Source organism: Herpailurus yagouaroundi, unplaced genomic scaffold, assembly GCF_014898765.1.
Source record: "Herpailurus yagouaroundi ecotype Mexico unplaced genomic scaffold, PumYag 215, whole genome shotgun sequence".
Lineage (NCBI taxonomy): Eukaryota > Metazoa > Chordata > Mammalia > Carnivora > Felidae > Herpailurus > Herpailurus yagouaroundi.
In genome coordinates, this window is record NW_024412446.1 from 6,343,554 (window position 1) to 6,365,929 (window position 22,376).

At 39.1% G+C, this 22,376-nt stretch overlaps 1 protein-coding gene across 2 annotated transcripts in view; it reads left to right on the plus strand.

The window, feature by feature from the left end:
• Positions 1-22,376, plus strand: part of NLK (nemo like kinase) — a 166,682-nt gene that overhangs the window by 140,783 nt on the left and 3,523 nt on the right. Inside the window, exons 6-10 of one of the 2 annotated variants that reach the window (XM_040455307.1) lie at positions 1,071-1,280; positions 4,813-4,914; positions 14,060-14,146; positions 20,818-21,016; positions 21,939-22,032. In XM_040455307.1, the coding sequence (XP_040311241.1) occupies positions 1,071-1,280; positions 4,813-4,914; positions 14,060-14,146; positions 20,818-21,016; positions 21,939-22,032 (692 nt within the window). Of the gene's footprint in view, positions 1-1,070; positions 1,281-4,812; positions 4,915-14,059; positions 14,147-20,797; positions 21,017-21,938; positions 22,033-22,376 lie in introns of those variants that run through there. The other variant, XM_040455308.1, reaches the window with a different exon arrangement.

Sequence of the window (22,376 nt, forward strand, 5' to 3'; positions counted from 1 at the left end):
TTGTTTTGTTTTGTTTTGTTTTGTTTTGTTTTGTTTTGTTTTGTTTTGTTTTGTTTTTGCTATGGTTTTCCAACTTTTTTTTTTAGCTGTCAGACCCTTTTTTCAAATAAAATCGTAGGCTGGGACCTCAACTTAGAACAGTATTATTTTGTCGCTTCTAACACTGATTCAATGAAGTTAATCAGTGAGAATGCTAAAGTTTGGAAGACCGTTACTCTCTTGTCTTAGCCTCAGTGCTCCCCCTTTCTGTTTTGTTTGCCCAGTTTCGAGAAAGTCTTAATTCCTGAAAATAAGCAGAAGTTGCCATTGGTGGCACTGCTGTTGTCCACTAACAGCTCATCTTGGAACTGTAGCCTCTCAGTAAACAGAAGTAACAGGAAAAGATTCGTTTTTCGGTCTGCATGTAAATTAACCACTCTTCCTCATCTACTGTTGTGTCGCCAGGTTCCAGCATGCTGTCCAAAACTTGAGAGGCATTAAGTTAAATATTTACGGCACGAAGAAAAGAATGAACCTAGTGGCACTGGTATCCTACAGTGTGCCACATTTTGACATATTCACACATTTGAGTGTGAATTAGTATTTTAAAAATAGATACATGTGAAGTTTAGGGCTCAGTTTGATTTAAAGAAATTTTACTACGTGTATTCTGTAATGAGAGTGAACATAGTTCAGGAAGTCTTCAAGATTGGCTCTTTTTTTTTTTTTTCTTATAATACTTCCTCAAGAAGCCTTGAAAATACATAGCTTGGTTTCTACATTAAACCTAGAAATGTGCGTTGAGCTCTCTTTTTGGTTTAGTTATCAATTGAAAAGACATTAAAAGTGAGAAGAATATTTTTAAGATCATCATTTTATATAGAAATAAGGAAGTTTGAGCCTTTTTTCCCCCCTCTTATACCGATAAGATCAAATTATACATTGACACAAATATACCCTACCTGTATCATTGAAAACTTCTGAGTTTGGAGATCTATCATGATTTTAACTTTTTGGCTATTTTGTTTTACGTTACCATTTGTAAATACATGTGTCTCTTTAACAATATTTTGATAATCTTTTCTATTTAGATTTGTGATTTTGGATTGGCCAGAGTGGAGGAATTAGATGAATCCCGTCATATGACTCAGGAAGTTGTTACTCAGTATTATCGGGCTCCGGAAATCCTGATGGGCAGTCGTCATTACAGCAATGCTATTGACATCTGGTCTGTCGGATGTATCTTTGCAGAACTACTAGGACGAAGAATACTGTTTCAGGCACAAAGTCCCATTCAGCAGGTATGATTTTACTTTAGGCTTTTAGTAGCTTTCAATTCTATTACAGATTTAAAGGAAAAAACCACCTTGCACACATGTCCTGGGCTTATTCGTTGTACTGTCTGCATTGCTTTTAGCAAATTCAGGTTCACTTAAAATTCAGAAAAGTTATGAAGTTGAAGATTACAGAGAGATTCATTTTGTAACTTACCGGCCTATTAGAGGGAGTGTTGGCTTTATTACTTGCGCTGATGCATGTAACCGTTTGCACAGGTGTAATCTTCAGTTGTTAGATTGTCTCTGTTCTTTCTAACTGAATGCGTCCAACTTGAAAATGTATTTGGTGGCTTAATGTACTTACTCTTTATGCTTAGGATATAAATTTTAAGTGTTGATTTCCTTAAATCTGAACATTTAGAAACATTTCTAACCTTTGTTTTGGAGCTACAATATTTAAATATGGCAGAGAACATTAGAAGCTTATTAAAAGGTAGTTTTAGGGGCGCCTGGGTGGCGCAGTCGGTTAAGCGTCCGACTTCAGCCAGGTCACGATCTCGCGGTCCGTGAGTTGGAGCCCCGCGTCAGGCTCTGGGCTGATGGCTCAGAGCCTGGAGCCTGTTTCCGATTCTGTGTCTCCCTCTCTCTCTGCCCCGTCCCCCGTTCATGCTCTGTCTCTCTCTGTCGCAAAAATAAATAAACGTTGAAAAAAAAAATTTAAAAAAAAAAAAGGTAGTTTTAAGAACCCATTCATGATACTTTATCTGCCCTAAGAGCTAATTCATTATCATATTTTCTTGCGATAATTCCTAAGTATTTTTTATCCATAAATTCTAACAATGCAAACATAAAGTTTGCATTAGAATAATGTAACAATGATGGACTCAGGCTGCAGAATCAAATCGATGGGTTCTAGTCCTAGCTCTGCCACTTACTGTCTAGTCATTCTCAGGCAAATTAGAAGGTTCTGAGGACTGTTGTGCAGATCAAATAAAGCTGGAAACGCGGCCAGGCACACAGTGAGCTCTCAGCAAATGTTAGCAACTGTGAGAGTGGTGCTATGCCAGGATGATAGGTATGCAGCAGTAAATAAGACAAGGTTAGTTCCTGCCTTCGTGAAACTTGCACATGAGACAGAAAACAAAGTCTACAAATAAACATAAACCTAAATAATGATAAATTGTGTGAAGAAAAATTGAACCAGGGGATGACAATGGAGCAGAGCAGTGCTAAAGGATTCTCTCTCTGAAGGGATGACATTTGAGGAGTACTCAAGTGAAATGGGGGAGCGAGATATTGGGAGTGTTCCAGGAAAAGGGACAACCCACATAATTACGGCTCTGAGGCAGGAACAAGTGTGGCATGTTGGGGGGATGGCACAATCAAGGAGGAGGTTGTAGGAGACAAGGTCGGAGGGAGAAAGAGCGCCTGACTGTGATGACCTGATAAGGACTTTGGACTTTATTCTGTCCAAATTGTAATGGAAAGCGGTATGAAGGTTTTGAGCAAGGGAGTATTGAGATTTGATTGATCACATTGTAAGAGATCACCCTGACTACTGAGTATCTTTGTAAATAATTCATGCACCTGACCCAAAATGGAATTGTTTCTACAAAGAATTAACTGATACATTAGAAACTGTATATGCTATGATCAGCATTTAGTTATTTTTCTGCTAAACATTCCAAGTCTATTTTTATCAAATTTCCATCTTAAAAATTGATCCTAGTGATAAAAAATTGTCATATATAATTTTAATGTTGGGTACTATTGACAGTACCCACTTCACTATTCGATTTTTTTAGAGAGTAGATTTTAATGGACTTACCTGTAAGACCATCATGTCTGCACATAAGCAGCTGCCATACAGAAAAGCTTAAATAAAAGTTAAGGTGTTCAAATCCTGTATATTGAACCAGGATCTTGGGTTGCTACTGAAAAGATTGTGTGTGTGTGTGTGTGTGTGTGTGTGTGTGTGTGTGTGTGTGTGTTGTGTGTTGTGTGTGTGTAAAACAATGTATGCAGGAACTGGCCTGGGATTCAGATACCTTATTTTCTAGAGAAATGCATGCGTCTTGAATTTGCCAGTATGATGTAGCCAGTAACAGATAACACTATCTATCATCAGTGTATTTTAGTATGAGAAGTCAAGATCTAAAATAGGAAAAGAGGCTAACTTCTAAATGGAAGTAGTCATTTTCTGTAGCATTTTCTCTGTATCTTTGAGAAATGAAAACCCTAGGTGCTACAGTACATAAAAATATTTCTCATCCATGGATCTAACCCATTGTAGACAACTTTCTGAATGTTTCCATTTGTTTTCATGAGCCAGTTATTTTCTTCTGCCTTTAGGTTAGTAGTGAGAGGTCCATAAGTATCACCAACACACTTTTCCCAAAAGGCTTTGTGTAGAGATCTTTTATGGAAAACAAGCTACTTGATCATCCCCATTATCCTGGAGGACAGTGATCCTTATATAGATCTCATAGTTTTGATAAGTGCAGAAAAATGGTGCTTTAGGGGCACCTAGGTGGCCGGTTAGTTAAGCATCCAGCTTTGGCTCAGGTTGTGATCTTCCAGTTCATGAGTTCTAGCCCTGCATCGGGCTCACTGCTGTCAGCACAGAGCCCACTTTGGATCCTCTGTCCCCCTCCCTCTCTCTGCCCCTCCTTGCTTGGGCTCTCTCTCTCTCAAAAACAAATAAACATTAAAAAAAAAAAAAAAAAAAGGAAATAAAATGGTGCTTTATATCTGGCAATCCCAGTACCAGAAAATGAAGTATTCCGTAGGTAGGAATTTTCCGTCCTGGAAGAATCCGAATGACATATTATTGCTAATTAGGTTATGAAGTTGGAAGAGTTTTAGCACTACAGAAAATTGTGGAGGTGGTGTCCGACCTACCAAGACTTGTGAGAAGACCATTTTTTATTGTGCTTTGCTAACTAAATGTGGTCTTATTCAGTATTATAGTTTTCTAAGAACCGCAGTTTTCTGCCAGTGTAAGAGATTTCTAGCATACCTAGAATGTAAATGAGGTGTTCTGGCCCACACATCAATAACTTAGCTTTCATTTCAGATGTGAATGTTCTGAGTAGTTCCTAAATCACAGCTGCCTGATTTATGGATTAGCTCCTTGATGAGCCTGAATCCTTTGGAAGCATGAGAATCCATTCTTTAACTGTTTGAAAAGAACAGTCATTAGCCAGGAGCAAAAGAGCAGTTCACCTCTGCAAGGATCATAGATACCATGATATCAAGACCCAGGGTAGGTAGATGCAGACTCCTAAACTACTATAGCCTTAGAATGCCATGCTTGCCGAAACATAGTTCATTTCTGTCATCTGGATTCCTAATAAAAATATTTTTCTGGCCTTTTAAAAGTAGTCCAGAAAGTGAACATAGGGGCTCCTATCAGATAATTTGGAATTTGCCTTAAGGTGGTGTTGTGTTTTTTTCCCTCCAAATTAGGTCCTTGGCCTTGAGTGATTGAAGAGTAATGGACAGTTGCTTCCATGAGATCTTACTATATCCCTCTGTATTTCATATTTCCTTGTAGTTGGATTTGATCACGGATCTTTTGGGCACACCATCACTGGAAGCAATGAGGACGGCTTGTGAAGGCGCTAAGGCACACATACTCAGGGGTCCTCATAAACAGGTAACGTGATAGGGTGGGGATCTGTATTTGGTAACCATCTGGGCAGGATTCCTCTTCCGACAGAATAAGGAGTTAAGCCTGTTTAAACAAGAACGTTACTTACGGGTTTTATTTATTTTTTATGTCATGGTCATAAATAAGAAAATGTTAAGTTATTTGTCAAACCAAATAAAATACCATAATCCCCAGTGCTTTAGGAGAAAATCAATACTGTGTAGCACCTAAATGACCCCTGGCTTTTTGTCTCCTGCTTTTTGATGTCTGGGGAAATTACTGGGGGTGGAGCTTTCACTCCAGTGCCATACCTCGTACGTGTACATCAAGATGTCTTTTCTAAATACTGAGCCAAAATACTCGGTACCTCTTACTCCAACTACGAGGATAAAGCTATTTCTACTGTACTCTTTCCACTAACACAGAATCAGATGTAAATGTTTTTAGAAAAGAAGTATGGAGAGAGATTGCCAGATTTGTACTGATCAATATTACCTATAACCAGACAAGTCACTGTTGAGGAAGACAAGACGGCTTTTATCTCCACCTGTTGGTTTAGCAGCATTTTTTAGAAGCACTTTTCCTAATCCACTTTGGACAGAACAGCTTAATGATGTGAAGAGTGAGCAAGGAAAATACTTTTCTCGGGAACAGCAAACTAAACAGAAAAGAGGAGGCTTGAACAAGAAGATTCAGCAGCTAATTTTCCTGGGCTCTGCCTTGGTTTCTTTTAAATTGGGCATTTAGATGATCCGATGGATCATCAGGACTGATTGATCTGAATGACCAAATGGCAGACTGACTTCGACTCTCCTCTCAGATTACCAAACAGACATTTAAGCAAGGCCTTGCCTTCCCCTGGCAGTTTCTCTCTGTAATTCCAGTGTGAATCCACAGCTTCCATTCTCACAGGCATAAGGGCAATGGGTAAAGCGTGTTCTCTTCTAAAACCAGCGCGAACTAGAAAAATAGAGATGTAGATGCTGGGATTTTAAATAGCCCCCTGCCGGTTACATCCCTCTATTGCATTTACTTTATAAACTATGAAATAATTTCAAGTCCTAATTCTCTTAGGAAAGCACGCAGTAAGTCTTAACCTAGAGAAAGGTTCTGTATTAATATAAGGAACCCAAAAGATCTATTATGTTCTATTTATTGGCCGTCATCAGGAATATTAAAGAAATTTATCAATACCTCATGGTGAATATGCCCTTGGAACTAGCAAAATAATTTTCCTGTTTTACTGACCTCTTTAGGTCTTTCCTGACTAAAAGCAGCCAGTAATGAAATGTGATTAAGATCACATACCCTGGTGCCACCCTTCCAACTCTAGAGGAATTTTAACTATTGCTAGTGGTTGCCAGCTAATTAATCCTTTGTCAGAGCTGCTAAACAGCAGCTGAGAGAGCAAGGCTTCCTAAGGAGTTTCCTGCCTGCCTTCTAGAACAGCTGGAAAATGTAACATACTGCACCAAAAGCAACTGCTGTCCTTTGAGCATTCCTGGCAAGTGAGTCCTTTTCCTACTAGAAATTTTAAAAATCTGTTAGTTATACAGGGCGCCTGGGTAGCTCAGTCAGTTAAGCATCTGATCCTTGGTTTCAGCTCAGGTCGTGATCTCACAGTTGGTGAGATCAAGCCACTCTGCTGATGCCACGACGCCTACTTGGGATTCGTTCTCTCTGCCTCCCCTCCACCCCCACCTCAAAATAAATAAACTTTAAAAAATAAAAATAAAAATCTGTTAGTTGTAAAAACCTAGAAATTTCAATTAAATACAAAAATAATAAATATATCATTGTCTAAAATGAAGGAGGGGAGAAAGAAAAATTTAAAGTTCTATATTTTATTTAACCAGTTAAATAGGTTAAGATGTTAAGCAGAATTTTTTTCCTATACATTTTTGCATGAATTGGCCTGTTATAACAGTAATGCCTCCTAGAGTTTATTATTTTGTTTATCATTAAGATTAGTGATGGTCTTAAGAGAACTCCACAGTAAAAGTTAGGGGTAGCCCTGGCTAGTCTTGCTGTTAGAATATTTTGGTTTTGAAGAGACTAGTGGGGTGGAAACAAACTAGGAGACCATTTTTGTCCAGAGGCTAGATACACTTTATACAAAACTTTAAAGTTTTATCTTTAGATACTATTATAACCAGTGCCAGAAATGGTCTCCTGAATCAGGTGTTCATGGGCATTGAACACTAATCCAGGTAGATTTATATATCATATATAATTGAATGTAAATAAACTTAGCATATTACTTCGTTCCATTTTTCCCCCAGTATGGAAATTCAGGTTTTTATCCACATTTGCTAGTAGATCTTTATACCACCATTACCCTCAAGAGAAGTTAGCAAACCCTTGAAGCTCTTCACTTAAGCCATCAGTCAGACTCTGCCTTTTCCCTTCCCACTCTCTACCCCTTCCCTTATACCCATGATGCGTATCCTTCATGCCTCTTGGCCTGTTAGCAACTGCTGAAAGGTATCTCCATTCACATTACAGCCACTTAGACCTGAGATTGGAAGACACATACACACCCACACACAAGTATATTGGTATGTAGCCATTTGGATTTTTTTCTTAACTTTAAAAAATTAATTGGGTTCCAAATCCAGTATATACACTATAGCTTGTGTGGTTCTGTACATCAAGACTGTTCTGCAAAGGACATAGTTCTTAGCTCAGCGTTCCACACCAGATACATACTCTGTTGTATTTCTTTGGTCTTCAGTGATTAAGAGTGCAGGCTGTGGTGTCAGTCTCAGGCTCACCACAGGGCACAACATGATGATGGTGTCCCAGGAGTCGTACGCTACAGTTTTCAGACAGAATGAATTGTGAATCCTGCCTCTACCGGTAACTCACTTTGTGACCTTAGGCAGATTACTTAACTTCTGTGTGCCTCAATTCATTCATCTATAAAATCAGAATAAAAATGATTCCTACCTCATTAAATTATTATAATGATAAAGAGATAGATAGTACATGCAAGGAGAGCATAGAATAGTGTCTGGTATTCTGAACACTTAATATTAACAATTAAAATTCTCACCATAAAATGGTAGGTATAGCTTGTGATTTTTTTCTTAAGTTTGTTTTTTTTTTAATGTTTATTTTTGAGAGAGAGAGCGTGAGCGGGGGAGGGACACAGAGAGAGGGAGACCCAGAATGTGAATGCTGCAGGCTGCAGGCTCCAGGCTATCAGCACAGAATCCGATGTGGGGCTCCAGCTCCCGAACTACGACATCATGACCTGAGCCGAAGTCGGTCATGACACCGACTGAGCCACCCAAGCACCCCAGCTTGTGTTGTTTTTTTTTGAAGTAACGTAGTATGATCAAGTGGAGTTTGTCCCAGGAGTGCAAAGATGGTTCATCTACAGAAAATCTATTAATGTCTTTTTTGACATTTTAAGTGAGAAAAATCATGATTATCTCAGTTGACGCAGAAAAGGTATTAGATAAGGTTCATGCTTTTTATGTATTACCATGATAAAAGCTTTTTTTTACAAAAACCTATAGATAATTTCAGAAGAATTTCTTTTTTAAGTGTATGATCGAGGCAGAATGAGCTATATTCTCATTCTGATGAAAGTGCATGCACACAGTAAAAACCTCTAACTTTTAGACAGGACTCATAATTCTCAGTGAAGCTGCTTAGGCTCTTGGAGGTCTTCACAGGGCAAAAGCTATACCTCACCGTACTTATTCTGATTACCTGATGTAGAAGTTAGATGAACCACATTTAAACTCGGGAGGGATGCTAACATTTCAATACAAGTTTTTGAGTTTGAATTACAAAAAGAAAAACCTAGCTTTTTTTCAGGTAATTCCCATTTAAGGAGCTACTCAAAGTTAGATGGAGCTAACCATTCTTTACTAACAATAATCATTGCTAACAATACTTACATATAATTTTATACACACACACACACACACACGCACACACACGTCATTGCCCGAACCACTTCTTGTACATTAGTTCATTAAATCCTCACAGCACTGTAATGTACCATATTCATCGTTCCTTTTTATAAATAGGAGACGGAGGGTTACAGAGGTCAAGCAATGTGCTTAAGGTCATAAGCCAGGTGTCAAAAGTAGGTTTCTCTAATTCTAAAACCTGTTCTTAGCCAGTATACGCTGCCTGGCACATAGACCTTCACAGCAGACTTTTTAAATTTTATTTGTTTATGCAAATGATATATGAGTACATGTAAAATACAAATTTTACGGAGAATTCGTCATCCCTAGCTACCCCTATACTATCCCAGTTACCCCTGGATTAATTTGGGGACATCTTCCCAGACATATTTTTCTATGCTTTTATTTACACATATTTGTACAAACAGCAATATTTACTGTTGTTTGTTGGGACTTTTTAAAAAATATAACCATTCCTATACAAAAGGAGAATCAAATCGGCTGTTTTCTTTGAGTCACAGATTACTGTCTCAAATTAATTTACTTGTGTGGTTGATTAATATACCTATCTCCATACAGCGTATCAATCACTCTTTTCAGTGAAACTCAGTTACAACTGGCTTAAGGGGAAAAGGAAACTTACTGACTCCTGCACCTTTTTATATGAAGTTGTTGAGCTACAACTGACTTCAGGCCTTGCTGATTTAAGTAGTCAAGTGATGTTCCAAGCCAGGAATCTGACCCTTCTCTGTTTTGTTTTCCCCTTTGTGTTTATAAAAATGGAACCAGCAGTCCAGGTGTATATTCTACTAACATATCAATCCTTCAGGAAAGAGCTTTCCCGGTTAGATCTAGAAAAAAATATTTGGAAGGTCACTGATTCACTTATGAATATGTTTGATTATAAGCAATAGAAAAATCTTGCTTACAGGGGCGCCTGGGTGGCTCGGTCGGTTAAGCGTCCGACTTCGGCTCAGGTCATGATCTCACAGTCCGTGAGTTTGAGCCCCGCGTCGGGCTCTGTGCTGACAGCTCAGAGCCTGGAGCCTGTTTCAGATTCTGTGTCTCCCTCTCTCTCTGCCCCTCCCCTGTTCATGCTCTGTCTCTCTCTGTCTCAAAAATAAATAAACGTTAAAAAAAAAATTTTTTTTAAAAAAAGAAAATCTTGCTTACAGTGGTTTAAAGAAATAGGGGTTCATTTTTTTCCTCATATCAAGAGGTCCAAAGGTAAGCAGTCTGGAGCTGGTCTGGCAGCTCGCTTATGTCATCAAGGACCTAGTTTTTTTCTTTCTTGCTGCTCTTCCATCTTTAGAACATCAATTTCACACCCTCTTGCTTATCTTGGTCACAAAATGGCTGTAGCTTGTCCAGAAATCCTATTCACATTGAAAACAAGAAAATGGAGGAAAGAGGGAACGTTAGTAGTATGTGTCCCCTTTATCAGGAAAGAAAATTTTCCCAGAAGCCTGCCTAGTGAATTTCTGCTTACATGTCATTGTCTGGAACTATGTAATATGTAACTTCCCAGATGCCAGACAAGCTAAAAAAAAAAAAAAAAATTGAGTATTTTCTATCTCCTCTAATAAAGGTAGGTAAAGGAGAAGAGGCCTGGGGGGGTATGGTTGGATTAGCCAATCTGTTGCCTGTCCCATCCCTATTTTATTTATTTATTTTTTTTAATTTTTTTTTTCCAACGTTTATTTATTTTTGGGACAGAGAGAGACAGAGCATGAACGGGGGAGGGGCAGAGAGAGAGGGAGACACAGAATCGGAAACAGGCTCCAGGCTCTGAGCCGTCAGCACAGAGCCCAACGCGGGGCTCGAACTCCCGGACCGCGAGATCGTGACCTGGCTGAAGTCGGACGCTTAACCGACTGCGCCACCCAGGCGCCCCTCCATCCCTATTTTAGAACATGTATCTATCCCAGAGCCTGTCGTGGCGTTCAGTCGAATATATCATTTGAATGACCAGACCTGGGTCAGGTGCCCATCCTTCGAGTTGAGAGATTGAAGTCAAGCTCAGCCGTTTGATTCACGAGTGAAAAGGGAGTGGTTCCCCAAAGGTCAAGGAATGCTGTTTTGTCTGCTGGGCAGACAAAAACACTGTTCAGTATTTTTTAGTTATTGTTTTCTCCTCTACAGCTCAAAATCTTGGATGAATGCAGTCTTAGCTGCCATGGCCCAAGTATTTTTTAAAGTTGATACTTAAGGCACTGACCTACTGGTAGGATTGAAAAGTCTGTTATCAGTCTTTAGTCCTTCTGTTCATCTCTTACAAGGTTTAGAATTTCCTTTTTCCTCAGATTGTTCCCAACTAATTGTGTCAGTAATACATGTAATATTTTCACAAAAGTGAAAATAGCCCTGTCTGCTGACAGGTACCCATATCTTACATTTAATAGATCATGTTAGAAGTTCATTCAATTCAAACTTCTTTTTCAAGTCGGGATTTCTTTTCTATAAGCCCAGAGTGCTTACTGTATAGTGCACTGCCTGTTGTACACACTTAATTAACGTTGCTGACTGATGGTCACAGCTTCTTTGCTGCCATCTAAAAACTTGCAGGACAGGACTCACACAGCTGAGCCAGCCTAGCCAACTCTATTGTGGGGATCAGCACTCTGCACTTGGCTTATGATCACTGCCACATACCTCATTTAGGGCCCCTTACCCAGGTCCAGAAGCTCATTCTTGCTTCATTTCACTGACAATCATAGTCATTAATAGAGCACTCTTTACAACGCTTCTTGTCCCCGTGATTCAGCACTGGCACCCACTCACTCCTACATTGCTAAGTGGCTTATAAACTTGCAGAACAAACAGAAAATGGACTGGTATGTTTTAAAGGGGAAAGAGTAATGTGTGTGAATGTTGGGGGAATTAGCAAAACCTTTTTCCCAAATGAAATATTTAGGGCGTATTTCTACGCATTCTGTTTTTTCTTTTATTCAGATAGGTTCTGTTGCACTTGATGAGAAATACAAACTTCTTGTCTAGTTCTGTTACCCTTGGCCCAGCTGGTTTCAACCACAATGGCCGGTGAATTAGAGGGGAAGAAAATGGAATTAGACATTCAGTATGTCTAGTATTGCATCTTTCCTGCGGAGCCAGTGCTAGGAACTAAATTATCAGTGGTTGTCTTTGTGGAGAGGTGTTGGCATAACTGAACTGACTTCTTTATCTCTGTACCCCTTCTTTTTTTTTTATTTTTTTTTTTAATTTTTTTTCAACGTTTTTTATTTATTTTGGGACAGAGAGAGACAGAGCATGAACGGGGGAGGGGCAGAGAGAGAGGGAGACACAAAATCGGAAACAGGCTCCAGGCTCCGAGCCATCAGCCCAGAGCCTGACGCGGGGCTCGAACTCACGGACCGCGAGATTGTGACCTGACTGAAGTCGGACGCTTAACCGACTGCGCCACCCAGGCGCCCCTCTGTACCCCTTCTTAACATGCATTTGAACACAGAAAAGGAGGAGACATATTAATATGACTGTTCCAGGCTGAAGTGAAATTTAGCTTTATTTTTAGTGTATTTGTTGGGTGTAATTCTGTAAAGAAAAACGAGATGGGGGAAGGTGTAAATTTTCAGGTCGCCTTCACATCCACTCATTTGATTTTCACAAGCTCCTCATCTTGTATCCAGTTGTTCTCAAGTCTTAACAAATTTTGCCTTGTAATTTGTTCTCCGTTCAGTGGCCTCTAGAACTGTTTGTTCATATGTTTTTCTTGCCCGTCTGAGACCTGATGCTTATCTCTGTTGCCCCAGCACTTAGCCCAGGGCCTGGCATTCAGTGGGTGGCAGATGATTAGCAATGGTTTGGGTTGGTAGGCTGGTCTGTGCTGGTCCAGTTTAATAGATGAGAAAGCCAAGGTTCTAGTGACTTACCTGACTCCTAGTGAAGGCAGAATTAGAACCCACCTGTTCTACTACTCATTCCCGTATTTCATTCCCTAAGCTGGAACATACCTCCAGCTCAAAAATAGGATGAGGGCTGGATTCTCTAGGAGGGCTACCTGGCTGGCTCCGGCAGTGGGGCATGCAGCTCTTGATCTCGGGGTTGTAGGTTCGAGCCCCACTCTGCGTGTAGAGATTACTTAAAAACAAAATCTTAAAAATTAAAAAAAAAAAAAAGTGGCAAGGAGAGAATTTCTTATGGTGAGATATTTTGGTCAGTGAGAATTGGCTGGAATTCGGCTGCCAACCTGCATAAGCCACTGAAAAATACCAGCTATTTGCAGTCAAAGAATCAGAATCTTTCAAAAATATCAAATTATTTACTTTTGCACAATGAAAAAATTCCTAGGGAAAATATGTAAATTAAGTTGTAAATTAAACACACTCTCCACACTCCACCCCTTATCTTGACTAATACAACTGATTTCAGGGCTACCACAGACTTACCTGTTTTTAACGAGAAATACTTCTCTATCTGCAAACATGTAAATGCAACAAAGAATAATAAGCTGATCTACAAATATTTGAGTGCTGGTGATAAATGGGTTCTACTCACATAATGCTTTTTATCTGTTGTAATCCTATCGGGTTTCATACAACTTTAGAGCTAAAGTTAGCTTCACATCATTTGTCCAACCTCATTCTGCGCTTAAGGATCCTGGGATTCAGACATGTTGATTTATCTAATTAGTAAATTAGAACCCTCATCTTATCTTCTCTCTGTTAGTCCTTGATCCTGCAGAAAACTTCTGTGAGGTGAATAATTATCTCCTGATGATTCTAAGATGTCTTGCTGCTGTTCTTATTGGATTTTCCTACGTGGCTTTGTTGGAAGTAGGCAGACATGTAAGACCTAGTTTACATGCTTCCTTTGCACAGTTTACATGCTTAACTTTGCATGTGTCTAAGGTTTTACCTATTTGTTGTCTCCCACTTCTAGGCATGTTTAGTCTTCCCTACTTTGCAGAGTATTTACAGTAAGGCTAGCAGGAGCACCACATGCACAGAGTTAGCTTTCAGTTTTCGTAGGCTCCTTTGTGTTCTGACCTACAATGGGTAATCATGCAATGTAAAATATGCTACTGGAAGTCAATGACAGTTGTTTCTGAAGACTGCTTAGCGAGGGGAATACCCATTCCCTTTGAACGTAGACTTGTGTGCACACATCTTTTGAGCTTGGTACTGACCTCTTAATAAGTTGGCTGTATTCCATATCTACGACATACAGAGACTCACATATTTCAACTCTTTATTTTTTTTTTTTTACAGCCATCTCTTCCTGTACTTTATACCCTGTCTAGCCAGGCTACACATGAAGCTGTTCATCTCCTTTGCAGGATGTTGGTCTTTGATCCAGTAAGTAGTGTTTATATTTATATATTTTTTAATGAATGAAAAATGTTCTAAGAAAAACATCCTGACTGTAAATGGATGAGCAATGTAAAGAACGACTTTTCAAAGAGAAACTTCAATCCCCGGTCTCATGTGTATCATCATGCTCACTCATCACAGAGAAGTTGGATTATTAATACATAAACATCTGGGTGAAGAGAGGGACCTGTTATCATCCTAATTTTCTCAGTATTTTAAAAAGGAGTTTGACATCAAGGTAAATCAGGAGAGAATAATTTTAACATGATTTGAAAAACTCTGCCCAGAAGGAACTGCTTATGCTTACTCTTTTGGTTGTTGAGATGGTGGCTTTATCAAATGCCATTTCCAGACTCGACTCTTCGGAGACAAAGTTCAGGTCTTCATTTATTTATTTACCCAAAGAATATTTATTGTTCATGTCTGTGCCAAAAACTATTGCCAAAGAATACTCAAAAATGAAAGCATTTAGAAAAGAACATCTTACTTGCCAAGAGTACAAGAAAGTCACTGAATACAGTGACACCGAATACAGTATTTAAAAGAGGGAAGAAAACACGAAACTGCCATTTATTAAGTTTACATTGGCCTGTTCATAATGAGAAAACAGCTACTTCTCAGCCTACAGAGTGAATTTTTTGTTCATTTGGTGTTTATTTTTTGGTTTCCATTTGTTTGTTAACTTTGGCATGTGAGGTGCTTCGTGATAAGGGAAGAAAGACAAAGTGATGCTTCTCGTTCCCACACTCCCTCCTTGTGGACAAGTTCCCACCATGAAGGACACTTTGAACCACATAACTTGCTCAGTGAGGTAGTGATTTAGTGTCATTAGTTTGATTTTTTTGTTTTATTTGGCAAGTTTATCTACATAGCTAAACTATGTATGCAACAGGTGATGTTGATTAATCCATAAAGACCTTTTACGTATTTTTTTATATATCTTTTGTGGTTAACAAAACTAGAACCACATGAACTTCAGGCTTCAAAACACCTGCCTCTGAGGTGTTTTATAAAGGCCCTGAGCTTAAATTTTACTTTCATGTGTCAGAAATAAGTTACTCTCTTTATTCTATTTAGAACAGGAACCGAGAACCGTGTAATTCACCAGTACCAGGTTTTACTTACAATACTTATAGCTGTAAGGTGTCCTCTTTCTCAGAGATCCCATGTTTATTAGTGATCCTGACCTGCCAGGAGCTCATAATCTTTACAACCCTAAGGCTAGAATTTCCCAAGCCGTCAAGTGGACACCCAGCATGTTTTCCTGGGAGGCCTTTTAGATAGTTCTACATGTGAAATGTAGTCCTTTTTCCTTAAGAGTTGGGTTGTCACACCTAATTAAAATAAAACTTTTAGTGTGGTCATAAGTTACACATTAGATTTATCTATAAGAAGGAGGTAAGATTTATCGGGTTAAAAAGAGGATAGATTCTTAATGGACCTGTGTAAATAAGTACATGGTCATTTAAAAAGAAAGAATTCCAGGGGCACCAGCGTGGTTCAGTCAGTTAAGTGTCCAACTCTTGGTCTTGGCTCAGGTCATGATCTCAGTTTGAGAGATCAAGCCCTGCATTAGTCTCTGCACTGAGAGCACAGTGATTCTCTCTCTCTCTCTCTCTCTCTCTCACTCTCACTCTTTCTCTCCCTCCCTCCCTCCCTCTCAAAATAAATAAACTTGAAAAAAAAGAATTCCATTAAGTCACTCTGCATAATATTTACCCACTTTTATCATTGCCTGATAGAACAAGGCCAACCAATATATGTTGTTACGTTTTTACAGAATTATTTTTAAATTGGCCTGATGCTTTATTAGTTTATGACAGATATTAAGGATTCTTCTGTTTCCAGTTCTGAGGGTTCAGTTGGAAATAGATACCATTTTTAAAGAGTGTTTTGTTCTGATTTTAGCCTGTTAAGTTGAGGGTTAGCAATACAGTAAGAAGAAATGATGCTTTAGGGGCGCCTGGGTGGCTCAGTCGTTTGAGCATCTGACTTCAGCTCAGGTCACGATCCCGTGGTTCGTGGGTTCGAGCCCTGCACCGGACTCTGTGTTGACAGCTCGGAACCTGGAGCCTGCTTCAGATTCTGTGTCTCCCTCTCTCTTTGACCCTCCCCCAGTCGCACTCCTTAAAAAAAAAAAAGAAATGAGGTTTTTAAAAAATATCCATTAAAAATAGAACATTAACCATAGTTAAATCAGTTTATTTAGTCCAGTTAGTCTGAGATAATTAATTAATTACTTTGTTGATCTTCAGTTAAGCTGTCTTTTGCCACACGTCTGCTCCTGGACTGAAACATTCCTGGAAATCCTGGTTCAGTTACATGGTTTAGTCTGTGGTGATGATATCAGCTATGTCCATGAGTTTATATCCTGAATTCAGTAGTCAGGAGTACCTGATAACAGTCCTTTACTGAGGTTCTTGTGATGTTTCTCATGGAAAACTTAATTCTTCAGCTTGTAGTACAAGCCTTTACGCAAATATAAGGAGAAAGCGGAAACCACTAGTGAATGAGGTTAAAGGCCTCTGGTTCTTTTATTATTATAGTATCAACAGTATTGGAAAGGATGGGGTGTAATAATCAGTTTATAAAGATGTGATTAGCTATTAACTCAAATAGTGAAGGCATTAAACAAACCTCCAGAGACCTTAATTTATCTAAATGCAATAAATAGTTATAAACAATATTCTTTTTAACTTTTTAGTGTTTGTTTATTTTTGAGAGAGAGACATAGAAAGTGAGTAGGGGATGGGCAGGGAGAGGGAGAAACAGCATCCAAACCAGGTTCCAGGCTTTGAACTGTCAGCACGGAGCCCAACATGGGGCTCCAAACCACGAATTGTGAGACCATGGCCTGAGCTGAAGTCAGACGCTGAACTGACTGTGCTGCCCAGGCGGCCCTACAAACAGTATTTTTAAAGCACAACAATAATTGTTAGGAATTTAGACAACATTAGTCACTTTTTTCTCTTGACAAACACACATCTATTATCTTGCAAACATTTCCTATCATCAAATATTCTTATACGCTTTAAAAAAATACATATGTACTTCAACCTAAAGGTATTTGCACATCTTTTTTAACTATCCATTGCTTGTTCCTCTATAACGTATTAATGAAGAGCCTTTGTATATTAAAATTATGTTGTCTAGGTATCCAAGGACTGGTTATTAACTCAAATTAATTATTACTAAGGTCTTAATGTTAACTAAGAGTCAGATTAAAATTTAATGACACATTAAGTCCTTATGATTTGTAGCATTCTAAAAACCAATTTCTTTTTTTTATTTTTTATTATTTAAAAAAATTTTTTTAACATTTATTCATTTTTGAGAGACAGAGCATGAGTGGGGAAGGGACAGAGAGAGGGAGATAAACATTTTACCTGTTATCATTCATCTAATGTAGTTGAATACATAATTTTGCTATTCTGTAATCTCAGACAAAGTGATATTAGTTTATCAGTAGAAAAAAATCAAATTCAAAATGATTAGGCTTTTTGTGAGAAAACAAACCCAAAACTTGTAGACTGTTGTGGTAGCATTATTTGTACATGGCAATAAAATCAGGAAGAAAACAGAGATGTTTTAAAAATGTTATAACTATTAACTCAGACTGATTTGTGCAGAGTCAGCTTGAATAGGAATATCACATAATTTATCTTCCACAATTACACACCAAATATTAAAACTTTTAAGTTATTTAAGAGAAATATTTTGCTTCTTACTGTATAACCTAGTAACTTAAAAAGTATTCTTCTAATTCATAGTTAAAGCTTTATTTAATCTTTGAGTTACAACTCTAGCAAGAAAACATTTCAAAGAGCTAACATATTTAATACATAAAGAAGAATAATGTTTTAGAAATCTTTCCATTTCTTTGTATAGGTTTTTAATATGTTGATACTGTTTCTGAAACCCAGCTGGAATAGGAGTTTGCCCCATTTGCTTTTTAAGAGATCTCCTAACATGATACATTAACTCCCCTCAGAAGTATACAAAGTACATCAATATGTTCACTTAGAAATATTTTATGTTTGTAAAATGCAAAATCTTACTGGGGTGCCTGGGTGGTTCAATCAGTCAGATGCTTAAAGTCAGTTAAGCATCCGACTTCAGCTCAGGTCATGATCTCCCTGTTCATGAGTTCGAGCCCCACGTCGGGCTCTGTACTCAGAGCCTGGAGCCTGTTTCAGATTCTGTGTCTCCCTCTCTCTTTCTCTGCCTTCCCCCACTCATTCTCTCTCTCTCTCTCTCTCTCTCTCTCTCTCTCTCTCTCTCCCTCTCCCTTTCCCTCCCTCTCCCTCTCCAAAAATAAATAAAACATTAAAAAATGTTTTAATATAAAAAAAAGAAAAATCTTATCATCTCTTTAAAACTAAAAGGGGCAGTTTTGATAAAGCAACAAAATTTAGAGTAGCAACAAGCATCCACATCTATTATAAATGTTGGTCAGTTAAACAACATATGTATGGTATGTAATTAAGAATATACAGGACATGATTAAGTACCATTAGGTCCTTCCAAAGAACATATTGAAAATCTGAGTCATTTTGTGATCTCTTTCTCAATTGAGTAGGGCAGTTTTTCTTTTCAGTGTTCATACCCTTTACATAATGAGTCTCCTTTCTTTAGCCTTGTTTCAGAAGTTCTAAAGAGACATTAATTTGTTTAGAAAAACAAAAGTTGATCATTGCATGCTAGGAATTTGATTTACTTTTTGTTCAAAGACTTCTCTTAGGTAAGACACTTTAGAGGATGCCATGTTGGTGCACACAGAGCATACAAACATAGAGCACGCTATCAGTAGTTGGGATGACACCAAAATCTTTTCAACCCTGCATTCTGAAGTTTTAGGAAATAGCAGAATCACAGACTAAAAAAAAAAAATACAGGAAAACCAGATTCCAGCTGCTGGTGGCAGCTGACAGGGACCCAATTTCTGACATCTGCCACCTGACAGAAATGACTTAATGGTCAGATGATAAAATTAAAACCCAGATTCAATCACTGTTGCCACCAATGTGTTCACAATTGGCCATGCACCATCAGAAAAAGAAATAGATGTAGGGGCGCCCGGGTGGCTCAGTCGGTTGAGCATCTGACTTCAGCTCAGGTCATGATTGCACGCTTCGTGGGTTCAAGCCCCACATCAGGCTCTGTGCTGACGGCCTGGAGCCTGGAGCCCACTTCGGATTCCATGTCTCCCTCTCTCTCTGCTTCTCCCCCACTCTGTCTGTCTCCCCAAAATAAATAAACATTAGGAAGGAAGGAAGGAAGGAAGGAAGGAAGGAAGGAAGGAAGGAAGGAAGGAAGGAGAAAAGGAAAGGAAATAGACTTGCCCAAGAACCAGCTGTAGTGTGCAAAAGCCAGGGAGCTCAGTCCGCACATGAGACCAGGAAGAGACACTGAGGACTCCAAGAGGCCCAGTCCTGGGCAAAGTGAACTCTCAGCAAGCTTGTTTCTTTTGGTTCTGACAATAGACCTTTATCCCAGTGGAACCTCCAGGAATAAGTGGACCCATTTAGAAAAAAGAAAAAGCTTACTTGCTAAGATGTACCAGCAAGTCAGGCTTCAGAAGGTCTGGATCACCAAATACAACATAAGACAAGTAGTGAAAGGAATAAAACTAAGGTTGTCAGGTTTACATTTGTCTGTTCGTGGTGGGTAAACAGCTTTCTTTTGTGATTCTCATATCCTGAAAAGTCATGGCATGCCTTTTAACGTCAGCATAGCAAAAAATCAGTGATAAAAGTGTTTTTAGGAAATCCAGGTTTATGGGAAATACTTAACGTTTTGTTATTTGGGGGACCAGAACCAGCAAGGAATGATCCAGTTATTCTTGGTTCATTTGAGTGCAAAATGGCTTTCTTCATTTTTAATTGTGTTGTGTGAAGTGCTTGATTGTATTGGAAGCAGGGCACACTGTCCATTTTTGTTCTACTCTGTACTGAGTCCATCCTTAAATACTTGAAAATGTACTTGCGTGTCTACCAAGCTGAAAGGAGGAGTGATTTTTTTTTTTTAATAGAGAAACAAATTTATGGTTTGTATAAACCTGAAACTACTATATTAAGTATTCTGGTCTGAGGTGCTAGAAAACCACAGGCCACTGATATACAGACAGAGCCGGCCGTCAAAACGTGGCATTCGGACCGTTATCTGCTGCCTAACGCCAGCAGCTTCCACATAGGCTTTGGCCCTCAGTTGGTATTCAGAGAGGATAAAAGTTTCAGGCAGCTTTGTAAAATTGCCACCATGATCACATCTCTACCGAATGCTGAAACGTATTTAGAAATGTAACTGTTATTTAAAATGTAAACTTACCCCTCCAAAGCATTGCATGTTTAAATGTCATGGTATTTGCCATGTTTGGCCATGCATATATCCATTTCAAGGTGGGAACTCTTCAGGATCTTAGCAGAGTCACTTCTAAGTGCTTTATGGTGGTGTGTGGTGGTCGGTTGTCCTAAGTGACATACTCCCTCTAACACTACACTACCCGCCGCTAAATTCAGTCACCCCTTTTTACGCAAGATGTGCCATAAATTAAGGATGGGCTGTGAAAAGCAGTTACTGTGTCTGACGAAAGATCCTGTGTGGACAGTCATGTTTATCTGTAGCGTTGATGTGCTGGTCTCTAAATTTGATTTCAGTCCAAAAGAATATCCGCTAAGGATGCCTTAGCCCACCCCTACTTAGATGAAGGGCGACTACGATATCACACGTGTATGTGTAAATGTTGCTTTTCCACCTCTACTGGAAGAGTTTATACCAGTGACTTTGAGCCCGTCACCAATCCCAAATTTGATGACACTTTTGAGAAGAACCTCAGTTCTGTTCGACAGGTTAAAGGTGAGTATCTTTCTTGGCCCTCGGCCAGGTAAGATAATAACGTCTTTCATTATGTAGCCATGAAAAGCTGAGTCTGGATGGTGACCAAAGTTCCTCCATGTGTTTATTTTATAATCTCGCATCATATAGCTGCTTGGCCAGGGCGTATATGCTAAGAAGGCTCTGTTTGGTGTGAAAACACCGATTTAGTAGTACGAGTGGAAGGTCAGGCAGAGGAGCTTCCCAAGATGACTTACCTAGTGAGTGTGACTCAAAGTAGTTAATATGGATTCACTCAGTGTGGTTTCATTGACTGAAACATACTGGACTTTTTCATAAAACATGCAGACTTTGAAAAGGATAAACATCTACTGAGGGAATCATTCCTTGAATGATCACAAGAGAGGGGAATTTCTGATAGTCTACTCCTAAAGTTCCCTGACACGATCTCTTATTGGGGTGGTCCACGCTGGAGGTTAATGACATCCAAAATTCTGAATGATTTTAGACATTTTAGGACATTCTAGAAAGGAGTGGTCCTCAAAGTAAACAGCCCAAAACTATGTACCTAAACACCAATTGAGGGGGTTTTTTAAGTGATTTTCAAAAAGGCAATAATTACCAGCAATTGAGAAGATTCACTCATAATGCCAACCCAAGTGGCATCACTCTCAAATTTACAGACCATTTTACTCCTCCCACTGATGGGGTTTCCAACCCATATAATGCCACTTGGCAGAGAAGGGGGTTGCCTGTGTTTAGCAGCCACTGTCATTTTGGTTTCGGGACCGTTCCATTGGATTCTGCCCGATACGTGATATGTGTGTTTGATCTAATGAAACCAGTAGGATATGCTGTTCAGATGCTGGCCAGTTAGCTGAGAGTCCACTGCTCCCAGGCCTGCAGGTCGGCATGGATTGTATGATGTTTGCTTTCTCCACAGAAATTATTCACCAGTTCATTTTGGAACAGCAGAAAGGAAACAGAGTGCCTCTCTGCATCAACCCGCAGTCTGCTGCTTTTAAGAGCTTTATTAGGTAACTATGTGTATGTAATTCTTACTTTCTTGTTATTAAAAGGGTGCCATTGTGATTTGGTTGTTCAGCATATTTCTGTTTTTATTTAGATTGGATAATATAGATAAAAAGAAGGTTTTCTTTTACGAGGTTTGGCTTTAGTCAAAAGCAAATTAAAAAATGACAGCATTCATTTTTACACGGACACCAATTCACAGTGGTTGCATTGGGTGGCGCTTTAGCAGTTTTGTTCCCAGATGACCACTGTACTGCCTGATCACGCACATGGGTAGCTAGGGATCCTCCTGCAGTGGCAGTGTGGTGGCCACTGCCCTCAAGTTAGACGTGGTCATCTTGGCTCCTGC